Source organism: Thermochaetoides thermophila (genome assembly GCF_000221225.1).
Source record: "Thermochaetoides thermophila DSM 1495 unplaced genomic scaffold scf7180000011819, whole genome shotgun sequence".
Lineage (NCBI taxonomy): Eukaryota > Fungi > Ascomycota > Sordariomycetes > Sordariales > Chaetomiaceae > Thermochaetoides > Thermochaetoides thermophila.
Genome location: NW_006383035.1, coordinates 1013308 through 1027185, shown reverse-complemented (window position 1 = coordinate 1027185; position 13878 = coordinate 1013308). Strand labels below are relative to the sequence as shown.

The 13878-nt window shown below is 53.9% G+C and overlaps 3 protein-coding genes across 3 annotated transcripts; 1 reads left to right on the top strand and 2 right to left on the bottom strand.

Moving 5' to 3' along the window:
• CTHT_0050220 (oxidoreductase-like protein) lies at nucleotides 1-3533 on the bottom strand (the record flags this gene model as incomplete). Its single annotated transcript, XM_006695307.1, has 6 exons — nucleotides 1-77; nucleotides 137-428; nucleotides 552-579; nucleotides 655-1033; nucleotides 1597-3333; nucleotides 3395-3533. 6 exons carry the CDS (start codon nucleotides 3531-3533, stop codon nucleotides 1-3), a joined length of 2652 nt encoding a protein of 883 aa, XP_006695370.1.
• Nucleotides 3534-4583: 1050 nt separating this feature from the next.
• CTHT_0050210 (uncharacterized protein) lies at nucleotides 4584-10205 on the bottom strand (the record flags this gene model as incomplete). Its single annotated transcript, XM_006695306.1, has 1 exon — nucleotides 4584-10205. One exon carries the CDS (start codon nucleotides 10203-10205, stop codon nucleotides 4584-4586), a length of 5622 nt encoding a protein of 1873 aa, XP_006695369.1.
• Nucleotides 10206-11871: 1666 nt separating this feature from the next.
• CTHT_0050200 (uncharacterized protein) lies at nucleotides 11872-12882 on the top strand (the record flags this gene model as incomplete). Its single annotated transcript, XM_006695305.1, has 3 exons — nucleotides 11872-11913; nucleotides 12061-12475; nucleotides 12530-12882. 3 exons carry the CDS (start codon nucleotides 11872-11874, stop codon nucleotides 12880-12882), a joined length of 810 nt encoding a protein of 269 aa, XP_006695368.1.
• Between the last annotated feature and the right edge of the window lie 996 nt (nucleotides 12883-13878).

Sequence of the window (13878 nt, the reverse complement as noted above, 5' to 3'; positions counted from 1 at the left end):
CTATCTGTAAGGAGCATCCGCACGAATGGCAGCTGCCAGTTCTGGCTCCCACTTGTCACCATTGGCCAAGAGTTTCTCTGTCTCAATGTTAGCGAACAGCAAAAGATGGCAGTGCACATCGTGTTGGAAAGCTTACCCTTGTTGTACAGTAGCTCCTCACGGGTCTCAGTGGCGTACTCGGCATTGGGAGACTCGACGATGGCATCAACAGGGCAAGACTCCTGGCAGAAGCCGCAGTAAATGCACTTTGTCATGTCGATATCGTAGCGAGTTGTCCTCCTGGAACCATCGGCACGCTCCTCAGCTTCAATGGTGATGGCCTGGGCGGGGCAAACAGCCTCGCACAGCTTGCAAGCAATGCATCTCTCCTCACCGGAGGGATAGCGGCGCAGAGCGTGCTCGCCACGGAACCTGGGGGAAATAGGGCCCTGAAGGTTGTGTCAGCCATCCTGCTTTCTCTATGTATCATAACCCCTGACACCAATCCTGCTTGTGCCCATTAATCCCGGCAGGACAGCCGACCCTGTTGGTTAGATAAAATCATTACAAACCTTCTCGAAGGGATAGTAGATTGTATAACTGCCCAAGTGTCAGCATATGTTCCAGTTCGGCAGAGAACCAAGGCCAGAAACAGCAAAGAAGGGCGTAACTCACGGTGGCCGGAAGAACTGCTCCAGCAGCACATACATGCCGCGAAGCATCTCGGTCATGAGGAAGTACTTGCCGACTTTGTCGATCGTGCTCTCGCTCTCCTCATCCCAATTCTTGGGGGGCGGCAGGCGGAAATTCTTAGGCGGGGGGCCAGCGGGCGTGGCGTAGGTTCTTCTCGCGATAAGGGCTTGGATGGGCAGAGTGCGGACGAGAGTCGAGGGAACCCGCGCGAGCGGGAGCTGGCGAGTGACCAGCAAAGCGGCTGGTGTGGGGAGCATTGTGGAGGGGATGCGACTCGACGCGACGATCGTGTAGTCGGAAGGTAGAGCACGAGCTGATGGGTTATCGTTGTCGTTTTCGCGCACGATCAATGAGAGCTCAACTGCGCGAAATCGGGTTGACGATGCAGTTGGTAGCCGTAATCACTGTCCTGGACCAGTTGGTGTGATCCGGAAGGCCTATTCCCGAAAAGCAAGAGCAGAGAGAAGAGACGACAGTGGCAATGCCTGGCGAGCTGCTCTGCTGCTCCCGACGGCTTTGACGTCTTGCTCGAAACTGCCTTACTGCTCGGGAAATCCGGTGGAGCCCCACGATTGTATCCAATGAATCGTGAATGTCCGTAGGTGGATAGGTAAGTCACGTGAGCATGTCAGGGTAAAGACAAGTCGAGCTGCTCGTGCTTTGCTGAATCATCACGACCCCGCTTTAGCTCGGCCTGAGCTTTTGCGCTGGTACCGTACGTATGTTTCAAAAAGAGAGTCAGGTGCAGTTTGGAGTGCATTATGCCCCCGATTATCATCCTTTAGATTGCATCTCTATCTCTCTCTTTTATTGCTCGCCCATCTGCTCAAAATGTGCGCTCCCAAGAAGTCCACCATACGCCAATATTTGCTGCCACCACCAGATCCAACATTTTCAAACCTTCGTCATGGATGATCAGCTTACCTAGCTTTGCTCTCCGTCCTCGCGACCCGCCACCTGCATGTTCCCTCCCCAAGCTCAAATCTAGTCCTGCACTGTCGCCATTATCGTCGTAGTCATCGTCATCATCCCATTCGTCATCAGTGTCTGCATGTGCCCGCGGTTTCTGATGTAACAGCTTGCTGAACTGCTCCGACAGCTGGTTTGTCTTGATCGCCCCTATGTCGCGGCTGCTCGTTCTCTGGTGTGACTTGCTTGGGAGATTGAACCGCAACTCGCTTACTAGCTTGGCGCCTAACAAAGCGGAAGACAGCTCGTCCCCGCGCGAGCGTCCCATTGCCTGCGCATCGCGAATGTGGTGGGCAAGCTCGCGGGGGTCAAGCTTCGAGTTGGCGGCGGTATCCAGAATGTGCCTGCATTTGAGGCTTCGCCCATTGCTGCTTGTCCGGAATTCGCATCTGCCACCCCATGGACTCACAAAGACGTAACCCTTTGGTTTAAGCCCCGGCCCCGGCTCTGTGATGAGAGGGGCAGAGGCAGATCCGTCAATAGAATCGATCGACATGATGGTGGATGCGCTGCCATGTCGAATGTGAAAAGACTTTGGGCCAGACGAATCCTCCAGCGGAGACCCAATTGGGACGCCAACAGAGCCATCCCGCCGGTGGAAAGCTTTCATGAAACTGCTTCTCCAACTCGGGCCGTATGACATCAAAACCTGGCGAGAGAAGCCTTCTTCCCGGCCTACAGGCTTCAATAACAGCTTTGGTTTGAGTGCTGGAATGGTTACCTCATTTGAGCCGTCTGCTGCTACTTGCAACGGATGCTGACGAAGTAAATCTACCCCTGCCGCACGAAAGGCCTCGACACTCGCGGGGGTCGGCATGTCTCTGTACTTAGCATAACCAGACGTCTCGATACGGATGTCGATTTTTGGAGCTTGCAGTTCGCCCATGTTCTGGGGATCAAGGTTTGGGGTAGCATTTTCGGGGGTGGGCACGTTGGTTTGGAAAGACCAGACTTTGCCAACGTTGCACTGTGTGTTGGAAGTTGGGTCTCGCCGTATAATGGTAAGAGAGAAGGACACAGACGACGGTCGTTGACCCGTTCGGCTCGGCGACGGAAACTGGTGGTTGTTTAATTTTGAGGGACTACTAGTAGCTGGCGACAAGCCTGTTGTGTTGGGTCGATTGGGAGAAGTGATGCCCTGTGACTCAAGGTAGTTCGGAGTAACAGGTCGAGTGTCCGTGGAAGTGCGAACATCTGAGTAGCGATTTATGGGTGACAAAGAGGGCGGCGGGGACGTGGACAAGATTGAAGGAGAAGGTGAGAGAGCCGGGGCGTCGTACCGAGCGCCAGATGGCCGCCGGCGAAACATGGGATTCTCCTGGTACCCGCCAACAGATAACTCCCCAGATCCCACAGGCGCACCTATTGGCGAAGGTGTGCTCTGGCTCTGTGCATTTGGCTGGGGCGGACGAGACAAGGGCGGCACTGAGGTGCGAGCCACCGATGATGCATCTCCTCCTCCTGATCTGGCAGCCACTCCTGACACTCTGGCGGATTCAGGTAATGGCTTTCTCGGAATTACGCTCCTGGAGCTTTCAAAGCTTGATCGAGGGGACTTTACACTAGTCGGCCGCTGCTGAGAAACCAGCATTTCATCTTCCGGGGTGTTGAGGTGAATGTAGTACAACGCGTTTGTGACATCCTCAGCTGTTACGCTCTTCTTCTGTGGCCGAAACGTCGAGAGGATGATGTCTACCAAGAGTCAGCATGAGTACAAAACGCAGGACGACAAGGTCAGAGGATGGTAGCCAACCTTGCTTGCCAGGGACTCGTGAGATGTACAAAGTGAGCGACTCTCTCAGGTCCGGATGATGCGGGTATTGCGGTGGGTTTGCGGCAAGGAGGTTTATGTCCGAGAGTGATCTTGCCTCGGGTTGCGGTTTGGCCGCCATCGACATACTTAGCCGTTAGCCGTTTTGGGTCAAAGGCTAAAAATTCGGGTGCTGTTCTAAAACTTGGGACACAAGGACGTCGCCTTGGTGACCTTGCGACTCGTGCCTAGACTTTGTGTCAAGAACCTTTGGAGTAGGGATCAACGGATTTGCTAACGGCAGAAACAATGCAGACAGTTCAGACTCGAGACGTCAAGCTTGAGTGGAGCTCGGACCGGCGTTTGATGGGACGGGCCGGCCCAAGAACTGAGCCAAGAGGGGGACTTTGAACACAAAGGGCAGCTGTCCTGTGGGGTTCAAGTAAAACAGAAGCACCGAGAAGGCCCCAAGATATACTAAGCTTATCGGGGTCGAGAAAGATATACTCTAGCGCGCTCAGGAGAAAATCAGATGCGTATGATGGAATGCGTGCGCAGGTCACTGAGCCCATAACTAAAGGGCATTCTGCCCAGTGGGTAACAAAGAGGGTCCATTTTCAAGTGCCAGCTGAGCTCAGACCAAAGAGCTGCTTTCGTGTCATTAAACCCACGGTCACGGGGTGGTGCGGCTGGAATGTGAGGGAATGACGTCGCCCTCTCATTCGGGACAAGCATGCCAGCCCAGCGGGCCCGGTGGTGTCCAGCCCAGCGTGTAGCAAGCCGGTCCTGGTCAACAGCGCGACCGCCCTGGTCTGGCTTTCAAGGTTGCTTGGGAAAGAGTGGCTGTGCATGACTGCGTGCTGCTCTGGTCTTGCAAGCATAGCAAACGTTGCCAGCCAGCGACATGGGCTTCGCAGTTTACAACAAGCACGATGTGAAAGCTCACTTGATGGTCAGTCTACACAAAAGTACGCACAGATGCATGGACAGGTACACTCCGTAGCGCACAGTGGACGAGACAGATGGAACACAACTCTATTCCGTCGCATGTCATACCTAAGTATCCACCCATCAATAATTAGAGCAAATCCCAGCCATTTCAGCCTAGCCGTTGTCAAGACAATCCTGTCAAGCAAGCATTACCGTTCCAACCCTTCCAACCCTTCCAACCCTTCAGTCAGTAGTCAACCCTTCAAACAGATCGCGACTTCTGGACAATCAACGCGGCCAGGTCAGTGATGGTACCGCTCGACAATAGCTCCAGGATCTGCAGGTTGACACGCAGCTCCTTTGCGATCCAGTTGCGCAGTTCGATTGCTGTCAGCGAGTCCAAACCGTATGAGGTGATGTTGCGCGACACATCAAGATCCTGTGCCGACATGCTCAAAACCTCAGACAGCTTGTCGACAATGCCCTGAGCCGCAATCGTAGTGGCCTCTTCGTCTGACTTGGCCTTCCGAAATGCCGCGCCGGTCGGCTCGCGCTGCTTCGACGACTTGTCCTCGTTCTCAGCCGCCTGGTCACAGGCCTCAACCAGGTACTTGAAGCGTGCGTCGCTGGCATAGTAGGGTAGCTGTCCATTGCTGCCCATGTGCAGCTTGAGTCCGGTTAACACCTGCGCTTCCGTCTTACCTTTTTGCGCTGCATGGAGGAGAACAGTGATCTCCCTGGGGCTAATTGTCTCGTTGCCGAAGTTGCGGATGATCTCGTCCTTGCGATTCTCGTGCTTCTCCAGGTATCCAGCGCCAAGGACGGCTGTCAGATCCAGAGACGCGGCAACATGGTTTATGTGTTTGCCCGGCAGGCCGATCTGGCGGAGGACGTCCGCAAAGGCGTCCAAGTATGTGTTCGCCGCGGCGTATGCAGCCTGCCCACGGCTGCCCACGATGCCAGCAGCCGAAGAGAGCGACACCCAATAGAAATCCTGAGGTGGTTTCTGGCTGCACCTTGTCCAGCACAGCGCCTGATACAGATTATGAGTACCGTGAACCTTGGGCCGGATGACGCTGATATAGTCCTCGTACTGCATGTCCTCAATGAGGACATCCTTGAGAACCATGGCTGCGTGAATAACGCCCCCGACGGGGGGCCATCCACTCGCGCTGAGGGCCGCCACCAGGTCACGAACCTGCTGGATGTCGGTCACATCGCACTGCGCCCAGCCGATGCGGGCGCCGTAAAAACCTCGGTCTCTCACGAACTGCTCCACCAAATGATCCATCTCCTTCGAGGGCCGACTGCGCCTGGAGACCAGCACAATGTGTTCAGCGCCGGCACTACCAATGAACCGAGCAACTTCTTTGGCCAGGCCACCTGCACCAATGATCAGGTGAGTGCAGCCCTTTTGAAAAGATTCAGCGCCAATGACAGGCTTGGCGACGTACTTGTTGAGCGCATCATCCGAAACAATGCGTTGAACCATGAGGTCGCCTTCTGGACCCTGGAAGATCTCATTGTCGATGGGTTCCGCAGGGTTGAAGTTCTCATCGAACACCCGCAGGAACACATTTCGGAGCTGTGAGACGGTGATGTACGGGTCCAAGAGCTCTGCCCAGTCTTGGTGACATTTGTTCCAAGGAAGACCATTTTGGTCCATTACGCCAGGGAATAGGTCAAAGATGCAGGCCTGCAAGCCAATCTCTGACCGGGCAGTGCGGATCAATCCCAAAGCCATGGCAGACTCGACATACTGCAAGGTTGGGTACCCAATGGCACCACGAGTCACCCACAACAGGGACTTGGCAGAAGTCAGAATCTTCTTGACATCCTCGAAGTCTTCCTTGTTGAGATGCTTGAGCACCGGCGAAGTGACGTCGCAAAGCACGATGAAGTGCCCGTTGTAGCTGTTCAGGAGGATCTCGTTGAAGCTGCAGACATCCGGCTCAAGGTCCAGGTAACGCATGAGGTCGTGCTTGAGTTCCGTAGCGAGCTCTTCCTCCTCATTGCTACGGTACTTCTCGTCCGTCACGACGATGGTGATGTAATCGTTAGTGTCGTAGACCAGACGGCCCAAAGGACGATCCTCGTACGGCTCCCACACGTACTTGAAGCAAAGCTCACGGACAGGCTTTTTCTTGGGAACAACGGGATTCTGCTCTCCGAACACAAAGATATCATCAACGGAAATGGCAGGACAGAACCAGTCGTCATTCGAGACGAACCGAGCGTCAATGCGCTCATCGTCACGGTTACAGTCGCTCCAATCCCTTGGGCTGGCGCACACAGTGAACTTCTCGCCAGGTTGCATAGCCCAGCGGTACGCGCGAAGGACCATGCGTTTAAAGTTAAGGACCTGGCGAACAACCCCCTTGCACGGCTCGACGTTGTCCGAAGCGACCAATGCGGCTTGGAAGAGGGCTTCCAGCTGAGCAGGATGCACAGTGCAGAGTGAGTTGCCCATGATATCGGTATGTTGGGCATTGCAGCCGCCTATGAAGTCATCGCGTGGGGTGATTTCGGCGTCAATAATGGAGTGGAAGGCCTTGGGGTATTCGTGGCCGAGCTCTTTCAACCAAGCGTAGATAGACTCGTGGCCCTTCTGTGGCTCAGGCAACGTGCCGCCCAGCGGGGTGCGAATCTCGGTACGCTCACAATCCTTCAGGTGAAGGTTCCATTCAAGATCATCGCGATAACCCCAAGGGTCAACCACGATGCGGCCGTAGCAGTGCTTGGTCCAACCACGGGAAGCATTGTAGGACGCAATGTAAAAGGTGTTATGGCGCTGTTTCTCATGACGCTTGACAAAGTCGAATGGCTCAAACTGGGTGAGCACCTCGAGCTCCTCGCCGTCCTCCAAGAAGACGCCTTTTTCAAGCACGAAGTCCTCAATTGTCCAGCGAGCGGGGAGCATGTTGTTCATCTCCGCATCCTGCGTGGCAGCTTCGATAATCATGGACACCAAGCAGGAAACGGGGTACGTGATGCGGCCGTCAATGCGACACTCACGCAACCACGGCATGTGCTCGGTGCTGATGAAGTTGCGCCAACACACATTCAGCTCGTACGACCAGTCGGCCAAGACACCGAGCAGATCGTGACGCGGGAAAGGCTTGAAGCGGTGAGCTTTATCGATCCGTGACTCGTGACTGTACTTCTGCCTTGTCCATGGGTAGGTATAGAGCGTCGGGATGACTTCAGGGCGCTCCGCCTCTTCGCGGTTGTGGTTGATCTCCTCGAAGTTAAGAGGCCAATTGCGCATGTAGAGCTGACCAGCCAATTCAAGGACCGTGCGGGTAGCGTCTTCGTTGCGGACAAGCGTAGGTAGGTAGGTGATGCCGTGGCTCGACGAGCGCAGAGTCTTGAGAATCTGCATTATGGGGCCCTTGAGTGCGGCGTGAGGGCCAACCTCAATCAAAATGTTAGGCTGCACCTCGGTGCACAGCCGCTGAAGAGCATCAGAGAAGAGCACGGCTTGAGTCAGATTGTCAACCCAGTACTCCGGACCGACCTCGCGGCCACCGACCTTGCGAGCCTTCAGAGACGAGTAGAAGGCCGTCTCCGACCATGTTGCCTTGGGCGTGGGAATGTGGCTAATCATTTCGAGGTAGACGTCGCCAATCAGCTTCATGTGGTGAGAGTGGTAAGCAACATCGACGAAGAGTCTGCGGTTGAAGATACCGTCACGCTCGAGTATCTTGGCTATTTGGTCGAGAGCTACCACATCACCCGAGAGCGTGGTCGACTCCGGTGAGTTCTGGCAAGCTACACCAACCTTCTCGACATAGCTACTTTCATTGACTTCGCGGATCAAGCAGAGAAGATCGTGAGCACCAGCACCGACGGCCATCATGCCGCCCTTGAGCATGGGATAGCGTTTCTTGAACTCGATCACCGCCTGGCCGCGATAGTAGGCAGCCTGCATAGCGTCCTCAAAGGATAGTATGCCGGCGCGGTAGGCCGCGCAGATCTCGCCGCTGGAGTGGCCAGTAACAGCTACAGGGATGATGCCAAAGGCCTCGAGGAGGTTAGTAAGAGCCAGTTGCACCGCAGTGCAGATGGGCTGGCTGATGTGCGCCTCACCAACCTTAGAGTCCTTCTTGTCGCGTGTGAGCTCCTCCAAGATGGAGAACTCACAGCCGACGTTCGTCAGAGCGTCATCCGCCCGAACGATGGACTCGTAGAAGACAGGGTGAGTCTTGAGCAACTCTCGACCCATCGCCCACCACTGAGCACCCTGTCCAGTGTAGACAAAGGCAATCTTGGGCGGCTCAGTGGGCGCACGCATGGGCGTGGCCTCTGGGCTGTTGAGAGCCTTAGCAACCTCGCTGCACATGCTGGCAACGACGGCCACGCGCCACGGCATGTGAGAACGGCGCTGGCACAGCGTGTAAGCCAGGTTGCGCGGCATGGTTGTCTGGTAGAGCTCAGCATGCTGCTCAATCCAGATGCCAAGCTTGGTGATAGAGTTCTTGAGAGCGGTTTCGTCGTTTGCCGACAAGACAAAGAGACGCAAGGGGCTGTAGCGATCGCTGCCGGCGATCTCAAGACCACGCGTCATAGGAGCGGCCTCGAGAATGGCGGTCGAGTTGGAACCGCTGAAGCCAAAGTTGTTGATGAAGGCGTACTTCTTTTTCGCAGGCCACGGCTTCTGAGTGGTGGCGACCTGCATATTGTACTCCTTGAAGGGGATCTCCGGGTTCGGGGCCTCGAAGTCGGCATTGGGCAGAATGAAGCCATAGAACAGCATCAGAGTGACCTTTATCACTGAAGCAAGACCGCTCGCACCTTCGAGATGACCAATATTGGACTTGACGGACCCGATGTACAGGGGGTCGACAGGATCGCGCCAGTGTGCGATCGAACGGTGGATGGCCTCAGCCTCAATAGGGTCGCCCTTCTTGGTACCAGTACCGTGGGCCTCAAAGAATCCGACCTCGTCGGGCTGAATGCCAGCCTCCTTTAACACCTGGTCCAGAAGAGCCTGCTGATCCTCAGTGGAGGGGGCAACGATACCGACAGTGCGACCGTTGTGGTTGACGCCGGTATGCTTGATGACAGCGAAAATGTGGTCGTTGTCCTCCAAAGCCGCCCAGAGGGGCTTGAGAATGACACATGCAGCACCCTCGCCGCGAGCGAAGCCAGAGGTAGCACGGTGGTCGAAGGCAAAGGTGCGACCCTCGCGAATGAAAAGACGAAGCTTGCTCATAGACACCCAGATGTCGGGATGGGTGATGATTTCCGAAGCACCGACGATAGCCTGATCTGACTCACCGGCACGGATACTCTGAACAGCCAGGTGCAATGCATGTAGGCTGGAAGAGCAAGCCGTATCGATGGTCATGGAAGGGCCTTTCAGGTTGAAGATGTACGAAATACGACCGGACATGAAGGCACCCTGGTTGCCTGTGGCATCGAAGCTGGGAACATTGTCGATGTCGCGCAGATTGGCGGCGCGATGCTCGCTGTAGTTGGCACCAACGAAGACGCCAGTGCGGGAACCAGAGAGATTCTCCTTGGGAATGCCGGCGTTCTCAACGGCCTCGTAAGCACACTCGAGGAGAATGCGCTGAGCGGGATCCATCGAGTCAGCTTCCTTCTTGGTGATGTCGAAAAAGGCAGCGTCGAACTCGTTGATGTCGTCCGTAAGGAAGTAACCACCCAAAGAGTTAAAACAGCCCCGAATCTCCGGCTTGGGGTGGACAAAAGCCCCAGCGGTGAAGCGGTCCTCGGGGACCGGTGACCAGGCGCTCCGCTTGCGGCAGAGCATGCGGTACAACTCTCCGGGGTTGGAGACGCCGCCAGGGAGACGGCAAGACATGCCAACGATGGCGACTGGCATGGGGCCCTCGTCCTCATAGATGTCATAGTTCATCATGTTAACGGTAGTGTGTCAAGAAAGTGTAAGAGTGTGTAGAGTGTGTAGAGTGTGTAGAGTGTGGAGCGTGTAGAGTGTGGAGCGTGTAGAGCTTGTAGAGCGTGTAGAGCGTGTAGAGAGTGTGTGCAAACTGTATGTAGACTGTATGTAGACGGTGGGTGTAGATGCTTGATGCAGTGTCTGTATCGTGGGCATAGGGAAAGGAGAACGAAATGAAAGGGGAGCAGAGCCAGAGATTATATCCGCCCCGAGGAGGTAGGCTGGCTCTCCTAATCAGTACGACCAGTTAATCAGATCACAGAGTGCTGTAGCAAGATAACCACTGTTTTTATCGAGATCGTTTATTTATTTTTTTAGCACAGCAAAAGCCTGAGAACCTGCAGGTCGTTGCCCTGCAAATTGATTCCCGCATGTGAATGTGAGTTCCTCAAATACATCAGACGGTGCTGGAAAACGCCTTCATGGTCCAGCACTCGTTTTTCTTATTGGCCGATTTAAATGTAAGAACTTTTCTCGGTGCTTTTTGAAGCCCTTCTATTTATGATTCTGCATTTTTTGAGTGTCGAGGTACAGAATCACCTCCGGGAGGTTTCTCCGGGTACAATACCCATGCCGCCACACGCGAGCGCAACTGCTCCTAGTGTCCACGCTTCCTCATCGAACGCGTGTCAGATCACAGTTTTTTGGTACTGCCACATGCTATAAGTGTTTTTGTTTGCAACTCTCAATTTTATTTGTCGCTATCAGTATTTGACTTCACGGTTACTGCGTTCAACTTCCATCACATGCTCCCAGTGTTGAATGATGCGAGCAACACGCGAGATTCGCAAAAGTGACGCGTTGTATCAAACTTCACTACTCACATTCACATGTTCATGGTGAGTATCTGTCTGATCTTCCTGGGTTGTGGACGTGCATGGAATGAGTTCACTGTTAACCGTCTAGTCCCAACTGAAAGGGGCAATGAAGAGACCTGTATATGATAGCAACCTGTGGTTTGTGTTTATGCATGCGTTTACAATGTCCTTTAACTTTCTTCATCACAAATCAGGGTCCAGGGTCACTTTGAGTGCTTCCTGTTGCGTGAATTGGCTGCTCGACGGCCGATCATTACTGGTGGTGTCATCCCTGATGACCGCACCCGCTATGTAGAAATGGGTGTAGCATTTTCTAAACGTGAAGAGAGCAACATCTGATGCTATGAAGATGCAAGTCCTGCTCTAATCTGTGATAACTTCTCATGTTATGAGGATGGCTATATGACAAATTCTGACCTCACAGCCTTCAGGTCAATCACTTTGTTGATGTGTTGCCCCGTCTGCTCTTCTCTAGCAACTAACTCTTCCCCAAACTAGCTAGTGCATATCTGAACTTTCTAACACCATTGTATTTTGTTCTATTTCAATGTAACGTCATGAAGTCCATCTTCGAACGCAAAAGGTGGCTTAGGATCGTGAAGTGACCCAGTTTTATGACCTTGATGCTCAACGTTATTGTGACACTGATATCTCGCATCAACAGGTCTAGATAGAATCCAATGAACGCACAGAGAAGATATACTGTCACAATGGCGTCAAGACAAAGGGCACCAATCTTTTGGTTATATATATTCTATACCGTTCATTTCTATTGTATATCAAGCAAAACCACGACAACTTGAAACACCATGAAATTTTTGTGTCTCCCCGGCGCCTACGGAAGCGCAAAGGTGAGCAGATGATTGACATCGCTGTAGACGCTCCCGCCTCGGCGATGTATTCGTCTATCCTGTTTCAAACTCTTATCTCTGTACTCTTTACGTATACGAGTTGGTGATGATAAGGATTACATGGCTAATACCAGAGTTACATAACAGAACTTCAAGGTCCAGCTCGGTCCCTTGGCTGGCGAGCTGGAAAAACGAGGTCTCGCCACATTCACCTACACCCAAGGTTCCCACGAGGTTGAACCTCCGGAAGGATGGGAGGACTACTTCGGTTCCCGCCCACTGTTCCGCTTTCTTGACACGAGGCACGGCGACAACTTCGCCAACCTTCGCCGCTTGAGGCACATGCCTCACAGTATCAATGCTGAGGACTCCATGCGCATGTTCCAGAACACCGGCGAGGGTGAGGACTGGCACCAGGAGGTCTGGCGCAATGCCTTGAACGACGTCTTCAAGACACTCGAGGAGAACCCTGACGTCGATGCCATAATTGGCTACTCCGAGGGCGCCATGGTTGGTGCTTCCCTTGTCGTCGAGGAGGCCCGTCGCGAGAAGGAGACCGGACGTCCCCGTCAGATTAAGGCACGTTCTCGTTCCTGACAGTCTTCAATGTGTCAAGTGGCTACTAATGCGTTTCCCTTACAGTTCGCTGTCTTCATTTCGGGCTCCCCGCCCCTGAAGTTGGAGGGCGAGAACCGCGTGGTCTGTCAGCTGTACGACGAAGTTGGCACCGTCATCGACATCCCAACCTTCCACATCTTTGGGTGCGACGATGCCTTCCTGCTTAGCGCTGTCGCACTCTACAACGTGTGCGACCCCAGCAACTCGGCCATGTTCGATCACGGCCTGGGTCATATCGTGCCCCGTGATGCCGAGAACGTTCGCATGCTGGCTGACATCCTCGAGGAGCTGATCCCCAAGGCTGATGGCAATAAGGAGGAAAGGGAACTGAAAAAGTACGAGCACATTTAAGCGAGCCGAGGATATGGCTCATGAGTGCGGGGATCCAGGTAAGCCCAACAGCGCAACAACTCCTTCGCGCGGCGCGTGAGATTATCGTGTTTGTTGGAAGGGGGGGGGGGAATGGATAGCATGTTGGAGACAGCACGCCGAATGTTTACGGGGTCTACGACTTTAGGCTGATGGCCCGAGAAGAAGACATTCGCTGAGGCTACAGAGGGAAGGCAGGGGGAAAAGAGCTGAAGGAAAGGAAGCTAAAACAGTTTGTAGTTAGCTCTCGGTTACTTGTCAATTGGTCAATGAAAGCGAGAAGCTGGGGAGCTGAATACTGCTTCCCGAGAAGTTCAAATGTTTGGTGATTTGACCGGTTTCCTATTGGTGAGCGGACGAATTATTCATTGCCAAATCATTGTCAACATTGTTCACAAAGTGTCTAATTGTCAACAAATCCCCAGAACCAGGACTCCTATTATCACTTCCGATGCTCGAGGAAGCCGGATTGGCCGATCGCTCAGGTCCTGGGCTGGAGACTCGCTGCTGGAGACCAGATCCCTACCACACACGTGGTTTTTGCGACTCTAAATTGTTTTTGGCAGGTCCACCTTGACGTCCCATTGCTCAGCTGAAATCCACCAAGTTTGTCGGGGCAGAACCCGAGTCGTTGGCAATCAGTTTCTTGGAATTTCTTCGAAAAGCTGCATCTCAAGCTGCAGTTTGTGGGCTTGCCTGTCTGTAACTTTCCCTTCGAAGTCAAAGACCACCATTCTGATGCGGCTATAAGGGAGGAGCCAGAGTGACGTCATAGTCACGTCCTTGCCCTCAGTTGAATCGTGGCTGCCCCGAAAACGAGGTGACGTAATGTACACGGTGTGAGCAGCCTATTTCACGTGACTCCAGAATTTATTCGGGAAGCAGAGCTGATGAAACAGTACGCAGGCCCCACGCAGGGGTTGTGGAGCTGATGGAGCCGACGGAACTGCGCTCGCTTCACCCTGCTCTTCCGGGTTC